General features: G+C 42.1%; 2 protein-coding genes across 2 annotated transcripts; both read left to right on the top strand.

Annotated features, from left to right (window-relative positions):
* Positions 1 to 1,108: 1,108 nt before the first annotated feature.
* On the top strand, positions 1,109 to 3,305 carry LOC308693220 (uncharacterized protein; the record flags this gene model as incomplete). Its single annotated transcript, XM_081370012.1, has 1 exon — positions 1,109 to 3,305. Exon 1 carries the CDS (start codon positions 1,464 to 1,466, stop codon positions 3,303 to 3,305), a length of 1,842 nt encoding a protein of 613 aa, XP_081226138.1. The 5' UTR covers positions 1,109 to 1,463.
* Positions 3,306 to 13,377: 10,072 nt separating this feature from the next.
* On the top strand, positions 13,378 to 14,818 carry LOC308693219 (P2Y purinoceptor 14-like; the record flags this gene model as incomplete). The annotated part of the gene is made up of 2 exons (XM_081370011.1): positions 13,378 to 13,730; positions 14,215 to 14,818. The coding sequence occupies 2 exons, from the start codon at positions 13,378 to 13,380 to the stop codon at positions 14,816 to 14,818; spliced, it is 957 nt and encodes a 318-aa protein (XP_081226137.1).
* Positions 14,819 to 15,762: the final 944 nt, after the last annotated feature.

Here is a 15,762-nt window from a genome sequence, read left to right as displayed (position 1 = left end):
ATTGAAGGCATAGTAATCCGAGATGGAAAATTTGTCGTTCCAGAAGCCCTCCAAAAGCCAATAATCAAATTATATCATGATTATGCGCATGTATCGGCAACAAAAACAGCACAGTTGATACAAAAACAGTTTTGGTGGCAAGGAATGACAGCTGACATTGAAAGATGGTGCTATGCCTGTCTGGTGTGTGCGACAATTAACCAGGGAAAGCTAGGCCGAACTAACCTACGCAGACCAGAACCACCAAAAGGGCCCTGGGAGTCCCTACAATTGGATTTCATTGGTCCGCTTCCCAGTGCCAAGGGAGGGTATCGCTATTGCCTCGTGATAATTGATAAATTCTCAAAATGGGTTGAAACAATTCCCACGCGCAATAATACAGCAAACACCGTGGCACGTGTGATGGCGAACCAAATCATCCCTCTTTGGGGAGCGCCCATTCAAATTGAATCAGATCAGGGGACTCACTTTACTGGACAAGTCATGAAAAATATGTGCAAAATGCTGAACATCAAGCAAAAATTTCACATCCAATACAGGCCGCAAAGCTCTGGTATGGTTGAACGTGCGAACCGCACCATCAAAGAAAATATTGCTAAGCAAATAGCTCAACACCAAAACAGGTGGATTGATGCTTTACCCACCGTTCTGACTGTGCTGCGAGCAACCCCATCAAAAGCTACAGGCATCAGCCCATATGAGCTTATGACTGGAAGGGTGATGAAGTTACCCATTGATCCAGAAATTTCCCCAGCAGACCTGGGCCCCCTCATGCTCGCAACTCAGCAGACGGTGTTGGTGCAATTGCAAGAAAGGTTGAAAGTGCTGCACGCCCAGGCTGGACTGAAACAACAGCAGTCAGACCTGACAAATGATGCACAATTTAACCCAACCTCTGAAACAACATTTTCAGAAGGAGACATTGTGATGGTACGCGTTTTTGTAAAGCAAAACGCATTTTCCCCTAGATGGCACGGGCCCTATGAAATTAAAGCTGTTTGCAACAGTTGTGTGGCCGTGACCATCAGAGGAAAATTAAGATGGTACCACATGTCCCAGTGTAAACGGTTCAAAGGTTCATTGAATTAATTATGATCTTTTTCCTTCATAGGACAGTCATCGCAATTCCATGGAGGCCAGATGCCAGGACGGTGTCCGGACCCGCCTGCATCGAATTGGGACAACGAGTCACACTTACACACACCTTAGGATGCGGTAGATGGGTATGGAAATATATCAAGGGGCCATCCACATCATACATTCCAGTCACATACAAAGAAATAGTCACATGGCCTCCCGGATTAGCACCGGAACCAAATTGTGTAACAAAAATATGCTGTAAGACAGGTTCTACCCATCTTCCAGACAAAAACCTCACAAGCTACACACGCGCACCAAAATTTCACCACAACATTACCGCCTGGTACCAACTCGAAGAATTTCCAGATTCAAATATTGGTAACATGCACACACTATATGAAAATAACAACCATGGAGGAGATCCAAAAAAATGTTATTCCACTAAGGACCTCCAACCAACCACATATAGGTGCACACACACTACAACACATAACAATACACATTTAAAGTTTACTGAACTTCTTTTCAATCTAACAAATAAGGTATCGAACAATAATTTGAAAACATTTGTTTGGACTGGCCGAAAAGAAGGAACATACTGTGTGGGAAAATGTGAGGCAAATATGGATAATTATACTAGCCCTCACAATTGTTCATGGACTTTACACCATTGCTTTAACTTAACCACATGCGGTTACAAAAAGCCCACACAGTGTCCGAAATTGTATACCACCCCTCCAGGTGGCATAATCAAAGGAAATGTAAATAAGACTTTACTACATGATGTCAATCTTGTGATAACACATGTCACGTATAACATCTCCAATGTGTTATCTGCTTATGTAAAACACTGCAACTTTAATGATAAGACGTATACATGGCTACAGTCACGCATCGATGATTTAATTTCTGATTACAAAAACAGACTTGCAGTTCAAATTCCATCTGCTCGTACCAAACGAGACCTGTTTGGAAATATAGCAGGCCTTTTTGGCTCAGTTAATTCTATATCCAACACTTACAAAATAACAGGTCAATCTCAATATTCAACTTGGTTGGCAAATCAGGTAGCTACTGGTTTTCAACACATCACCAATAGTAACGAAAACATTATCAAAGCGGTCAAATCTGAGGCGCAGGCGCTTCTGACGACCAGTCAATCAATTTTCAATCAGACCCGTACCATCGAGCATGACTTAGCCTGTAGATTGTATGCACAAGATCTGTTTACTGCAGCAAGACAAGAGATTTTAGATCTTCGTCTCCATAAAACACCTAGACATGTTTTAAATGATCTTATTGAAATTTTAGATCTACATAGATGGCTTGCATCAGAAAGAATGAAAAATATTAAGTATTCTGAATTACTATCAACCTTAATGATGTATACTGGAAATGAATGTACTGGCTGTATTGGGTTCTTTGCCACTTTCCCTCTAATTCACCCAGACCAAATTTATCTAAATTCCACTACCATACGCTCTATTGGCGTGGTAGTGAGGGATCAAATCATTAAATGGGATCATCTGACGGGATATATGACTTTGAAGGGCACTGAAACCTTGTTTACCACTCGCACCTGTTGTCATGAGACATCCAGTTACATTATCTGTACCTGCAACACTTTACAACCCTTTTCTTCCAATGATTCTAAGCTCATTAACGTTCAGTCATTGCATGGTCATTCTGATGCTGTTCAAGTGTCTCACACACAGTGGTGCGTCGTCAGTGAGATGAATTCCTTCTCCTATGGAGGTCTGACCTGCCCTGCGAACCACACGTTCTGTCTGGAAGTGAAAGAGGACTTTTCAATGGGTCAGATAAACATCCTGGGGAGGGTACCGATGGACGTGGACGTTTCTCCCTGGTGGGAGGACACTTTCTATGAACAGAGCACTCAAGCTTTGGTCAAAACAATGGACTTGGTGCAAGAAATCATCTTACAGACTGAGTACCATCTCAACCAAGCGCAAGTGGAAGCGAATCTGGCGAGAAAGACTGCAGAAATCCTGTCCAGCTCCTCTACCCGCTCAGCAAGGTATGCTTATACCTGGTGGGACTGGACGTTCCGTGGATGTGTCCTCGCCAGTGTGCTCATCTTCTTATTCACACTCTGCCAGTGCTGCTACTTCAGATGCCTTCTCCGCACAATGCGCACTTCAACGAACGTGGCCATTGCGCTCAGTCCATTACAGATACCAGCCCTACGGAAATTGCAACCATAAGCGGACTTCATCAAATTTTGGCCCCTCAGGGACTGATCTAAATCTGCCCCAAGGGGCCAGGGGCGGAAACTGTAAGGATGGACTTCTACTAAGACTGAATTCAAGAATTCTAACCTGCTATAAAACAATAAAACTCACTAATCTGAAGAAGAGATCTATGGGACAGAGAGCACAACAAAACTTCTCCAATCTCGTCTCTTCCCCCCATGCTGAGTTCCTGACTCCTCACACTATCTGATCCCCTCCAGGTCTCATTCAGTCATGCAAAACACACACCTACTGTCTCCAGTTGTTTTATGAGAGGTCAAAGTAAATACTTTTGGTGCGAATGGTAAAGAAGGTTCATTCCCGCAGCAGCAGAACAGTCAGAAAAAGAAAACAATGCCTGTTCTTCTGTTGTGGGAGATGCCCCAATAAAGATCGTTGATAACATTTGTATTTATCCCCCAAACTCAGGCGTGACCACTTGGGCACGAGAAAGGGTCCAGCAAAAGCTGAATAAATATTTGGGTGCTAGATGTTTATTGTTCTTTTGTTCCACTGGGGTATTTAAAGGGGATTGGCAAACCACTCAAGGAAGCATCTGTAAACAGAACTTCCCACACTGTTGCTGTGTGTCTCTATTGCCAGGTATGCTGACTCTTTTAAACTATTTTTGATATTGCATTTTGAATTATGTTTGTACTTTATGCTGATCAGTTATGTATTGTGTATTCTGTTTAATCCTTTTTAATTGATGCTTAATCCTGCCTGGCAAAATAAATGTTACATCTTGATTTATTCTGAAGTATTCTGAAATCATTATTTTAATGTATTAAGGAGGCTGGTGCTACCGCAAATCTTAGTTAAGGTAGGTCAAACTAAAGGCGCATGTATACGGAGCAGTAGGCACGTAAACTGAAGACCTTTTGATTTCTGTCTATCACTGATTTAGCAAGTTGTATGGAAATGGCTAAAATAAACTACACTTTTTTGTACAAGTGAGCAGTAGGCAACTGACTTAAGAGGTATTAGCTAACCCTACATCCACTGACTAAAATCAGAATTAGCAAGTTTGTGTCCGTGAGAAACACGATCCGGCCGACGTGATCTCTATGCGGCATTGGGTCCATAATTAATTAATAACTGAAAGTATGGAAGGTCAAGAATAATAAAAGATCTAAATTAAATCACAATTCATATTTTGATCAGCTGTTAAGAGAGAAAATCAATAAATACGAAGAGTCACTTAAATTTGGAGTCAGATTAAATTATTCATGGAGTCAAAATTAAAATTGGAAATCAACTGTTTAATAAATTAAAGTAAATTTTCAGAAGCGCCCGAAAAGACATACACGCTGCATTGCCTTCGACCAAGACATCGGACACCGTCATTGGGCCGGTGATTGGAGCTTACAATTTAGATATAAAGATATCAGCATATTAGAATAATTAAAATATGATATAAATGATACATCTAAATCTAAATAATATAGTATAAATGATTCTGTAACATCTGTTAAAGGGATAATTCACCTAAAAGTGAAAACTCTGTCATCATTTACACTGCTTATTCTTCAAAATATCTTCCTACATTCATACAGGTTCGGAACAATGTGAGAGTGAGTAAATGATGACAGAATTTCATTTTTGGGTGAACTATCCCTTTAATATAATATAAATGATTGATCTTTCTGGGTCAGGTTAGTAATAAATATTGAGTTTCTGTGGTCCATTATCCCATGTGATCACTTTTGAGAATGTTTTTGTTATAATTTGTATCATAGTTCAATGTGCATAACCCTATAAGGCATTAAATGTACTATGACTGAAAGCACTTTTGCTCTTGTTGCTCTTTGCCCATTATTGATGCGTTACATAACACCACGTACAAAAATTCATAATATTTCTAAGGAAATCAGGAACAGATATCACTGCAGTTTTTAGGAACATGACAAACACCATGACATCGTCAGGGGTCAAAGAGCTGTTCCTCTTGGGGGAAAAGCTAACCCAACTTTTGCTTTCGTCTCCAATACTGACGTCCCTTCTGAAGCATTGTCACTCCGGTTGACACACCTGATGTGGTTCAGCACCAAGGACAGAGGACAGACAAAAACACGTGAGCTTTAGACCAGAGGAAGTCAACAAATCACAAGATTCAGCTTCTGTCACGGTAGGAAGGATCGTTTGACTCGTGTTACTGTAGTCAAAACACTCAACGGACAGTGAAACAATTTCCAATTCAAATATTTTCACTTTCAGTTTTCACAAAAACAAACACACGATGCTTTGACATTCTCAAAATGAAAGCATTTTCAAATTGCAGTGTTAAACTGAAATATAAAGTAATGTTATAATACACATTTGATGTATTAATGAATATAAGCCGTCTCAGCCAACAGCACTGTTCTGCTTACATATTTTGCTGTTTCTGATGAGTTCACTGCATCTGCATTCAGTTTTTGTATTATTGTAACTATTTTCTTAATTTTAATTTTTAATTTTTTTTTTGCTAAACATTAGTTTGTTAGAGGTGTGATCTGATGACGGGAAGGTGACTCATGAGCATCACAGTTTTGCGATATACATGATGTCACTCATATGCCTCATCATTTCTTGTTCCCATGGTTTTGTGGTTCTTGGTTTCGGACTGTGTTTTGTTCTCATTGTTCCTGTATTTGGTCATCTTCTGTGTTTATGCTGCGTTCACGCCATGTCATTATTAAAATATCAAAATTACAACACATGATATTGTATTCGGAGCAGTTCACGCCCTAGAACAGGGAATTGTGCGTTTCGATGGCATCAACGCCTAAATGAATCTGCAGCAGTCGGGTGGTACAAGTAGGAGCTGTAAGTACGAGCTCTACGATGACGTGAGCGCTTTTTACAAGTTGAAATCTCTAAGCTAATTTTCCCAGTAAAGAGGAAAGTTGAGAAAGACTTGCTGTCTTTATTCCAGGGGGTTAAGAGGGTCAGAAAGCAGCAGAGCCGGGGGTCATCGCTGTCCTGAGAAAACATGCAAAGAGTCAATGCGGAGGTGGACTGCAAACATGAGCTGAGAGGTCATCTGGCTTTATTTAGACGAAAACAATATGGTGAGGAGTAATAAAGTGTTAGACGATGAACTTTTCGTGTGAGCCACACTAGATGTTTAAGACAGTGCTGTTTGTCAGTCAGAACTGAACTGAGAATGCCTTTCATAATTCTTATCAATTTCTGAGCAAACATCAAAAGAGAGTTCTGAATAAATTGTCACAAACCATCTTCAAATAACTTCTTACATTTTTGCAATTTACCAAAAGTCATATTACTGAAAAAAAAAAAAAAAAAAAAAAAACACATTAGACTGCGTCATCTAAAACATATTAGGCACTGAAGTTCCTGCTCTTTAAGGAAGTGACAGACAGTGTTCTTCTGTAAAGCTTCAAGACAGAGAGCTACGGTGAGTCATGCCTTGTTTTAAATCATGTGAAAATACAGAATTAGTCAAAAAAAAGAAAATAAATGTGTGTTAAAAATCTAATTAATTCAGCTCAAATTGAGTTTAATCAATATGACGGAGATTTTCAAAAGTCAACTTCTGTAAAGGTTAAGTTGCTCTTGTAGCTACAGTATCAAACATGTTTATTTATGTTTGTAACACATTAAAGTGAGGTTCCATTTGTTCTACATTTAGTTAACATGAACAACAGGGAACAACACTTCTATTGAATATGTGTACTGTTATAACATTAGTAAATGCTGTAAATATATATTGCTCATGTTCGTCTATGAGACCTTATTGTAAAGTGTTAATCACTGTATTTGGCCAAAGAGTAGAAGTGAAACATGAATGTACTGTATGTATGTATATATATATATATATATATATATATATATATATATATATATATATAAAATACACATACAAATCCAGACATCCATGCATACAAATCTTTCTTTGTTCTCAGCAAGGCATTATTAGAGAAAAAAATAGACACTTCCCTTTCGAGGGAACTCGCGATGCGTCAATGACGCTTTGGGAACGCTCCTGCGTGATTGCGTCTGAAGCACCTATGTCAACCAAGCGGGAAGGAAGTCGACCGGAAGTTGAAGTCGGCCGGGTGCCGCCATCTTGAGAGGAACTTCACTTGCGTTAGCAATCCCATTGACTTCCATTCATTTTGGCGTCACTTTGACAGCGAATAACTTTACATCTGAGGCGTTTGAAGACTCCATTTGTCCATTTTTTATTTCTAAAGAAACACGACAATGTATAAAATGCTCCATTACCTTGTAGCTTATGTTATGGCCCCGTAGAAGCAGTTTTTGTAAAAGTAGGCTAACGATTGCGTCATAACCAAGCGACTCTTTGTCGCACATTAGAGAGATTACCGTATGGACGGGAGGAGAAGCTCGCTGGCAATCGGGGGGACGTAGGGGCAAAATGACAATATAATTAATCAGAATACCTAGCAAAAGTTGATCCTGCTCCATGCTCATGGACAATTCCTACTTACACTCTCCGTCTCTGCAAGATTCGGAAGGGAATGATTCAGATTTCTCTTGGCACAGCTACTAGAAGACAGACGGGTTGCTCACGTGGTCCGTGTAACGCTTTGCTCGGTTTGAGTCTGCGCGTCAGGAAAGGAAGTGCTAAGAAATCGCTAAAAATGGGCTTCACTTGTCTCAATTGAGTCCCAATGGGGTCGCTGTGTCCATTTCTTTTACTGTCTATGATGTCAACTAGTCCAATGGCGAGAGTGGGCGTCACGGGCGGGTGACGTGACGACCAGGAAAGGATAAAGGACATCCGGTTTAGAACCGCGCTAGCTTCTGTGCCTCAGCAAGCGCTCTGTGTTATACTGTCTGTCTTATTTATTGTTGTCTGTCACAAGCATAAATATTATGGCGAACAAAACAACCTTAGATCGTGTGTTCCTCCTTGCCCTCTGTCTTTACGGGTGGGGATACACACGGTGTATGTGTTGTTTGTTTGAAACGGAGCATGTTCTGTCAGCGCTCGAGGGTGCTGACTACGAGCATTGCGAGTTACTATCGTACTCGCTCCGTTCCCGCTTGTCACTCTTTGAGGAGGGTGTTCAGGCTCGCGTTCCTCGCAATGGCGACACCGTGTTGCCGAGGCAGCAAGGAAGTTGGTATTGTGGGTTAGCAAATAGATCTCGCGGAGAGGTTAGAGACGGGCTCCGCCTTTTCTCTGGCTTTATCCGGGGGATCCAGCGCTCTCTCTCTGCGATCGGAAGCACGCGCCGCGGCTTCTTCCGTCCTGGTCAGAGAGCCCGGTGTTTCAGCAGTCTATCTCTGAGGAGGTAGAGTGCTGAGCATCGATACATGTCCACAACCACAAGCATATTATATATATATATCTAGACAGGAGTATGGGGAGCAAACAGCTTTGGATTGTGTGTTCCTCCCCGCCCTCGCTTCATTACGAGTGGGGACACACGCGATTCATGTGTTGTTTGTTTGGGAGTGGAGCGTGCACGGTCAGCTCTAGTAAAATAAGGAGGCTGACAGTGTTCATTCATAAATTCCCGACGTGTAATTTTTGCACTATCGAGAGTTTAGCTCTGCTCCCGATGGCTTTTTTCTCGAGGGAAGAAAGTCAATAAAGATTTTTTGGCTCGGATCTCGCGGGTGCTGAGGCAGCGCGTAGATTACGGGGTCTGCTATAACAATAATAGTGGACTGGCTACGTTCATTCATGAACATTTCCGACGTGTGTTCACTATCAAGAGTTTCCCCATGCTACTGTTTATTTAAAAAAAGACTGCAATAAGAGTCCAGTGGTTATGCAAATGCAATGCATTTATTAAAAAATAAATAAATAAAATTGTGTATTGCAAGCTATGAATTTATGATTCTTTTGTTGCATGTTGAAACTATTTTATATATATAAGCCTATATATAAATATATATTCAGCCTTTCATCTAGACTATATTAAATTGTCTGGTTGATTTTTTTTTTTTGCTGTTTAATTCTGAGGAATTAAATAAGTGGGCTGCATTTAAAATGTGCTTATCTGACTTACATTAGTTAGATTCATGTATATGTTCAGTAATTCATCCAGACCGTGTTAACTTGTCTGGTTGATCTTTTTCTATATTTAATTTTGAGGAATTAAATGGTATAGTTTGGTGCTACAGTTGTCCACCTCCGAGGAGATGGATGTGCTGAGCATCGAGTTAAGGGAATTGAAGATTCTACATCTCAATCTTCTGTGGACAATGAGTTTAGAGTTTATAACTTTGCAATTGGGGCTGCTGGGCGGAGCAGCTCTAGCCATTAACAAACTCATTGTACAGACAGAGTGTCATTTCCTGTGCTCCCCCTCAGAAAGATTGGGGACCAGAATGGCATTCTCAACAGAAGCCTTTAAAGCAGAAGATGGATCTGAGGACTGTTTTTCTGTGAAAAAGGTTTTCAGCCAAGGTCCTGATGCCACTGGTGTCAGACCTCTGAGGGTGGAGCGGTGTACACCTCATTATACGGTGCCCGCCCCACCTCGGTGCCCTCAGGAGGCCGTTCTGCCAACCCCGCACCCTTGGTCTCGGGGCGCAGCGGTTTCCAGCGAGCACATGGCTCAGTGTCACCACGACACTGTGTCAAACTCGCACCCTCTGAGGGGGTTCAAAAAGAGTCAGTTCGGTTGTTTCCTGCCAGAATGCTTCAGGTCACCGAAGTGGCTGTTACAATAACACCAGAGGCCAGTCTCGAGAGACTGTTACCCTTAGTAGATTTTCTGACAGAGTGGAAGAATCTGCCGAATATATCTCCATGGGTCCTGCAGATAATAGAGAGAGGTTACAGAATACAGTTTAGTTTTCCTCCACCTCGTTACAACGGGTTGCTACTCGCGTTAGTACATCCCGAGCAGGCTCTGGTAATGGAGCAAGAAGTAGAGTCTCTATTAGCGAAGGGAGCTATAGAGCAGGTGTACTCTCCCGACAGAGAATCGGGGTTTTACAGCTGCTACTTTATTGTTCCATAAAAGGATGGGGTGCTGCGTTCCCATTTTTAGATCTTCGTCTGTTGTATCGTGCAGTCATGAAACTCAAGTTCATTATGCTCACACTCAAACAGATTGTGACTTTTTTCAGATCTGAGGACTGGATAGTCACAATAGATTTAAAAGGCGCTTACTTCCATCTTCCCTCAACAAAGGAAATTCCTGAGGTTTTCTTTTGGGGGCAAAGAATACCATTATCGGGTGCTTCCATTCGGTCTAACTCTATCACCCTGCACGTTCACGAAGTGCGTAGATGCAGCTCTGGCCCCGCCAGGCTGCAGGGCTACGCATTCTGAACTACATCGATGACTGACTGATTCTGGCGGAATCGGAGCAGTTAGCAGTTCGGCATCGAGATGTCGTCCTCGCTCAGATGAAGAAATTGGGGTGAGACTCAATGCCAAGAAGAGTGTGCTTTCTCCACTACAGAGAACCACTTTCCTTGGTGTGGTATGGGATTCAGTCACGATGCGAGCCATACTTTGCCCGTTCGTGTAGCTGTTATCCTCGCAACCACAAAAGAGTTGAAGCTAGGCCAGCCACGCACTGTGAAACAGTTCGAGAAACTGTTGGGCCTCATGGCAGCAGCGTCCAATGTGATACCCTTTGGCCTACTGTACATGAGACTCTCGCAGTGGTGGCTCAGAACCAGAGGGTTCTCCCCGAGGGGAAACCCACTTTGTATGATCAAGATCACGCGGCAGTGTCTCCGCGCCTTGGTTATATGGAGGAATACTGGTTCCTATCTCACATGAGCAGTCACGCATTGTGAAACAGTTCGAGAAACTGTTGAGCCTCAAGCAGCAGCGTCCAATGTGATACCCTTTGGCCTACTGTATATGAGACTCTCGCAGTGGTGGCTCAGAACCAGGGGGTTCTCCCCGAGGGGAAACCCACTTCGTACGATCAAGATCACGCGGCGGTTTCTCCGCGCCTTGGTTATATGGAGGAATTATTGGTTCCTGTCTCACGTGAGCAGTCACGTATTGTGAAACAGTTTAAGAAACTGTTGGGCCTCATGGCAGCAGCGTCCAATGTGTTACCCTTTGGCCTACTGTATATGAGACTCTCGCAGTGGTGGCTCAGAACCAGAGGGTTCTCCCCGAGGGGAAACCAACTTCGTACGATCAAGATCACGTGGCAGTGTCTCCGCGCCTTGGCTATATGGAGGAAATACTGGTTCCTTTCCCAGGTTCCGGTGTTGGGAGCTCTTTGCCATCGAGTTGCTATCTCGACAGATGCTTCCCTCACCGGCTGGGGAGCGGTATTGGGAGGCCACTCATCTCAGGGCCTGTGGAGGAGTCATCATCTTTTTGGCACATAAATTACCTGGAGATGATGGCAGTCTTCAATGCGTTGAGGCAGGGGCTGAGGCCCGGGGAATGGAGGCTCCACACCGAGGTGGTGGAGCACATTTTGGGGGGTTTATGGCCAGGCACAAGTGGATCTGTTCACGTCTCAGGATACGACGCATGGTCCACTTTGGTTCTCCCTCACACACCCAGCTCCCTTGGGGCTGGACGTTGTGGTATGGACATGGCCGAGGCTACGTCTGTACATCTCTCCCCGATTATTCTGCTCCAAGGAGTTCTGGAGAAGGTCCGCCGGGACGGAATAAGTCTACTATTTGTAGAACCGTACTGGCCGGTCTGATTGGTTCTCAGACCCGGTGTCTCTACTCGATGGCTCTCCCTTGGAGATTCCAGTCAGGAGGGACCTTTGGTTTTAAGTGGGAGGGGTGACCCTTCACCCCAGCCCAGATATATGGAACCTGTGGGTTTGGCCTCTGAGGGGGCCAAACTCATTGACTTGGTCTCTCAACTGAGGTTGTGGAGACCATACTTCACTCCAGAGCTCTCTCCACGAGGAAACTTTATGTATTTAGTGATGGGTTTTCACTTCATATTGCGGGTCTCGGGCCCAGTTACTGCCCGATTGGTACAGTGCTGGAGTTACTGCTTGCTTGTTTTTCCGCAGGGTTATCCCCTTCCACACTGAAGGTGTACGTGGCAGCCTTAGTGCCTACATGTCCCTTTTGGTGGTATTTCCCTGAGGAGGGGGAGAAAGGGGGGGACCTTTGGTTGTTTCCTCCGTGGTGATTTTAGACCAGGACAGGAGTATGGCGGCTTAGAAGCCTTATTATATATATATGTAGATATCCCTGTAGGGTGTGGTATGCGGCAGGCTGGTCCTCTCCGCTCACATTCGTAAGGTTTTGCAACTTCGACCTGGGTGCTTCCCCAGGTTCTCCAGTTCTCTTGTCTTAGTTGTGCAGTATTCACACAGACAGGTTCTGGTTCGTATGGCGTGTTGGGCATTCTCGTTCCCAAAGCGTCATTGACGCATCGCGAGTTCCCTCGAAAGGGAACGTCTCAGGTTACGACTGTAACCCTAGTTCCCTGAGAAGGGAACGAGACGATGCGTCACTTTGCCATACTTACTACATCCCTGTGATCGACTTGCTTCGGTTCTAAACCGGATGTCCTTTATCCTTTCCTGGTCGTCACGTCACCCGCCCGTGACGCCCACTCTCGCCATTGGACTAGTTGACATAGGTGCTTCAGACGCAATCACGCAGGAGCGTTCCCAAAGCGTCATTGACGCATCGTCTCGTTCCCTTCTCAGGGAACTAGGGTTACAGTCGTAACCTGAGACGTTTTTTGGTCTCAGGGTTTTGGCATGTAAGAAATGATGTGAGCATCTAGTGAAGTGAACATAGAAAAATCTAAATAAATACAAAAAGTAATGAATAAAAGTGACAAAAATGATTTGGATGTGTGAAATAGTTTGTCTGTGTGCTGAGCTTTGACCTTAATTGTGGTTAAGGGTTGAAGACAGGAAGCTGAACTTTAAAACTATAAGTATGAGCAAAATAGATAAAGAAGAAATTAGTTATAAACAGTTGTTTCTCTTTAAGTGTACTTAAAGATATATATATATATATATATATATATATATATATATATATATATATATATATATATATATCTTTTTTTTTTTTTTTTTTTTGTATAATAAAATTCAACCTCTCTTCCAGCAGATAACGTCTCATGTCTGTGTCACCATCCAGCTCGATCATGGACCAGAACACAACCAATTCAACTCAAGGACCTTGTGGCTTGTCTGAAATGCCAGCTCGTACATTCTTTATATCTGTATACTCTCTGGTTTTTCTGGCAAGCCTGACACTCAACAGCATTGCACTATATGTGTATTTTTGTAAATCTGCAAGCCAGTCCAGCATAACAATATATCTCAAGAATCTGGTTATAGCAGACTTCTTTGTCTGCCTGTGTTTGATATTACGCATTATCAAATTTGCTAGCACTTCAGTGGACATACAGCGTATCTACTGTATCTATGGTGCTCCAGCTTCCTACCTGAACATGTACTCCAGTATTCTCTTCATGGGCTACATTGCTGCAAACAGGTATGGATGTTCATTCGTCCGTCCATCCATCCGTTTAAATTGGTTTCTGACCTTCAGGGCACCATGAAATATAGTCCATCCATCCATCCATCCATCCATCCATCCATGCACCCATCCACCCACCCACCCATCCATGCACCCATCCACCCATCCATGCACCCATGAACTTGATTAAGATTGTTTATCTTTAAAAATTATTTAGCAAAAATAGGACATTTTTACCATACAAATTAAAAATATGCATAGATTTTTTTTAAATAATATTTAAATAAAGGGATAATACATATGAATATGTCTATATTCCTAGGCCAGACATCACTAAAAAATATTACACACTAAAGAAAAGGCTAGTCTAATAACAGTTCAACATATGATTATTTTTTTCTTCAGTAGCAAGTCACGGAGCCGCAAACGTCACAAACACTGTTTCTGTATTTTGAAAGCCTTTTCTGTATTCTTTGAATTCTTTGCTCCTTTGTTTCAGGTACATGAGGATCGTCCGGCCACTGGAGACTCACGTGCTGCAAACCGTCCGCTCGACCCGCTACATCTGCATAGTGACCTGGGCTGTCCTGTTGTGCTTTGTTTGTGTCTACATTGCTGTTTTTGTCAGTTCTGATAAAGAAAACACTCCCAACAGTGGTTTTAGCTGTGAAAGTTTTCATAACAGCTTGCTCAAACGGATCTACTTGGTCATGCATATCCTTTCCTTTTTAGTATTTTTGTCTGTGCTTGTCTCCCTGATTCTGTTTTATTGGGGGAACGTACAGAGGCTTCGACAAGCTCAGCGCACGATGCCGGAAAAGCCTGGGAACACACAGCTCAGCAAGTCAAAACGCAACATGCGAGTACTGGTGGCGGTTTTCTGCGTGTGCTTTGTGCCCTATCATATGGTGAGACTCCCGCACGTGTTCATCAGTCCCCAGATGCATGACTGTACAGCAGCTCAGGCCTTCGACATCATAAAGGAGCTGACCGTCCTGCTTGCAGTGCTAAATGCCTCCTTGGATCCACTTATTTACTTTGTCTTTTGTAAGACCTTCAGGGCCCAGCTTAACCTTCAAAGATTTCAACAAAGAAACCAGTAAGTTGAGTTAATGGCGAAATGTGTGATTAGCGGCACGCAACAGAACTGCAAAAATTCAAATCCAGCCAACATTTCATGGTGGGGCCAATGTCAGCATATGGGCCCTTCATGGGTTTGTCTGAATTAACCCTCAGGTTGTGTTCAAAACCCCATAACACTTTTTTTGTTCCCGGTCAAAAATGACCGGCCTATAAAAACTAGCTTATAAATCACTTGTTATGCTATATTATCACCCAATATTGGATTCAATCTTTTTGTCAACTTGTTCTCTTTCAATTAGGACTGGTTTTATATTTCTATTTGCATCTGATTAATCATAGGCCTCATTTATCTGAGAGTAGGTATCTCATTTTTTGAGTAAAAAAAGCATTATTTTTGAATAATTTTGGAAATATTAAATAAAATATAAAAAATTGCCACTGTTGATCACACTAGTCTACTTTAATTTTTCACAAGGAAGTTTGTTTTGAAAAACTTTTATTTTGTACAAAATGGCACAAAGTTATGCTTGTGGTGTTCCTGGTCAAAAATGATACCTACTCTCAGATAAATGACGCCTATGATTAATCAGATGCAAATAGAAATATAAAACCAGTCCTAATTGAAAGAGAACAAGTTGACAAAAAGATTGAATCCAATATTGGGTGAATATTTGTACAAAATAAAAGCATTTCAAAACAAACACCCTAATTAAACATTAAAGCACACTAGTGTGACAAACATAGCAATTTTTCTTCATATTTGATTTAATATTGTGAAAATTATTCATAAATAATGCTTTTTTTACTCAAAAAATGAGATGCCTACTCTCAGATAAATGAGGCCTACAATTAATCAGATGCGAACAGAAATATAAAACCAGTCCTAATTGAAAGAAAACAAGTTGACAAAAAGATTGAATCCAATTTTGGGTGATAATATAGTATGAGATATTGATAAGCTATT

Source organism: Scardinius erythrophthalmus, assembly GCF_964197995.2.
Source record: "Scardinius erythrophthalmus genome assembly, chromosome: 7".
Classification (NCBI taxonomy): domain Eukaryota; kingdom Metazoa; phylum Chordata; class Actinopteri; order Cypriniformes; family Leuciscidae; genus Scardinius; species Scardinius erythrophthalmus.
Note: the sequence above shows the minus strand (reverse complement) of the source record. Positions and strands in the feature narration are given on the sequence as shown.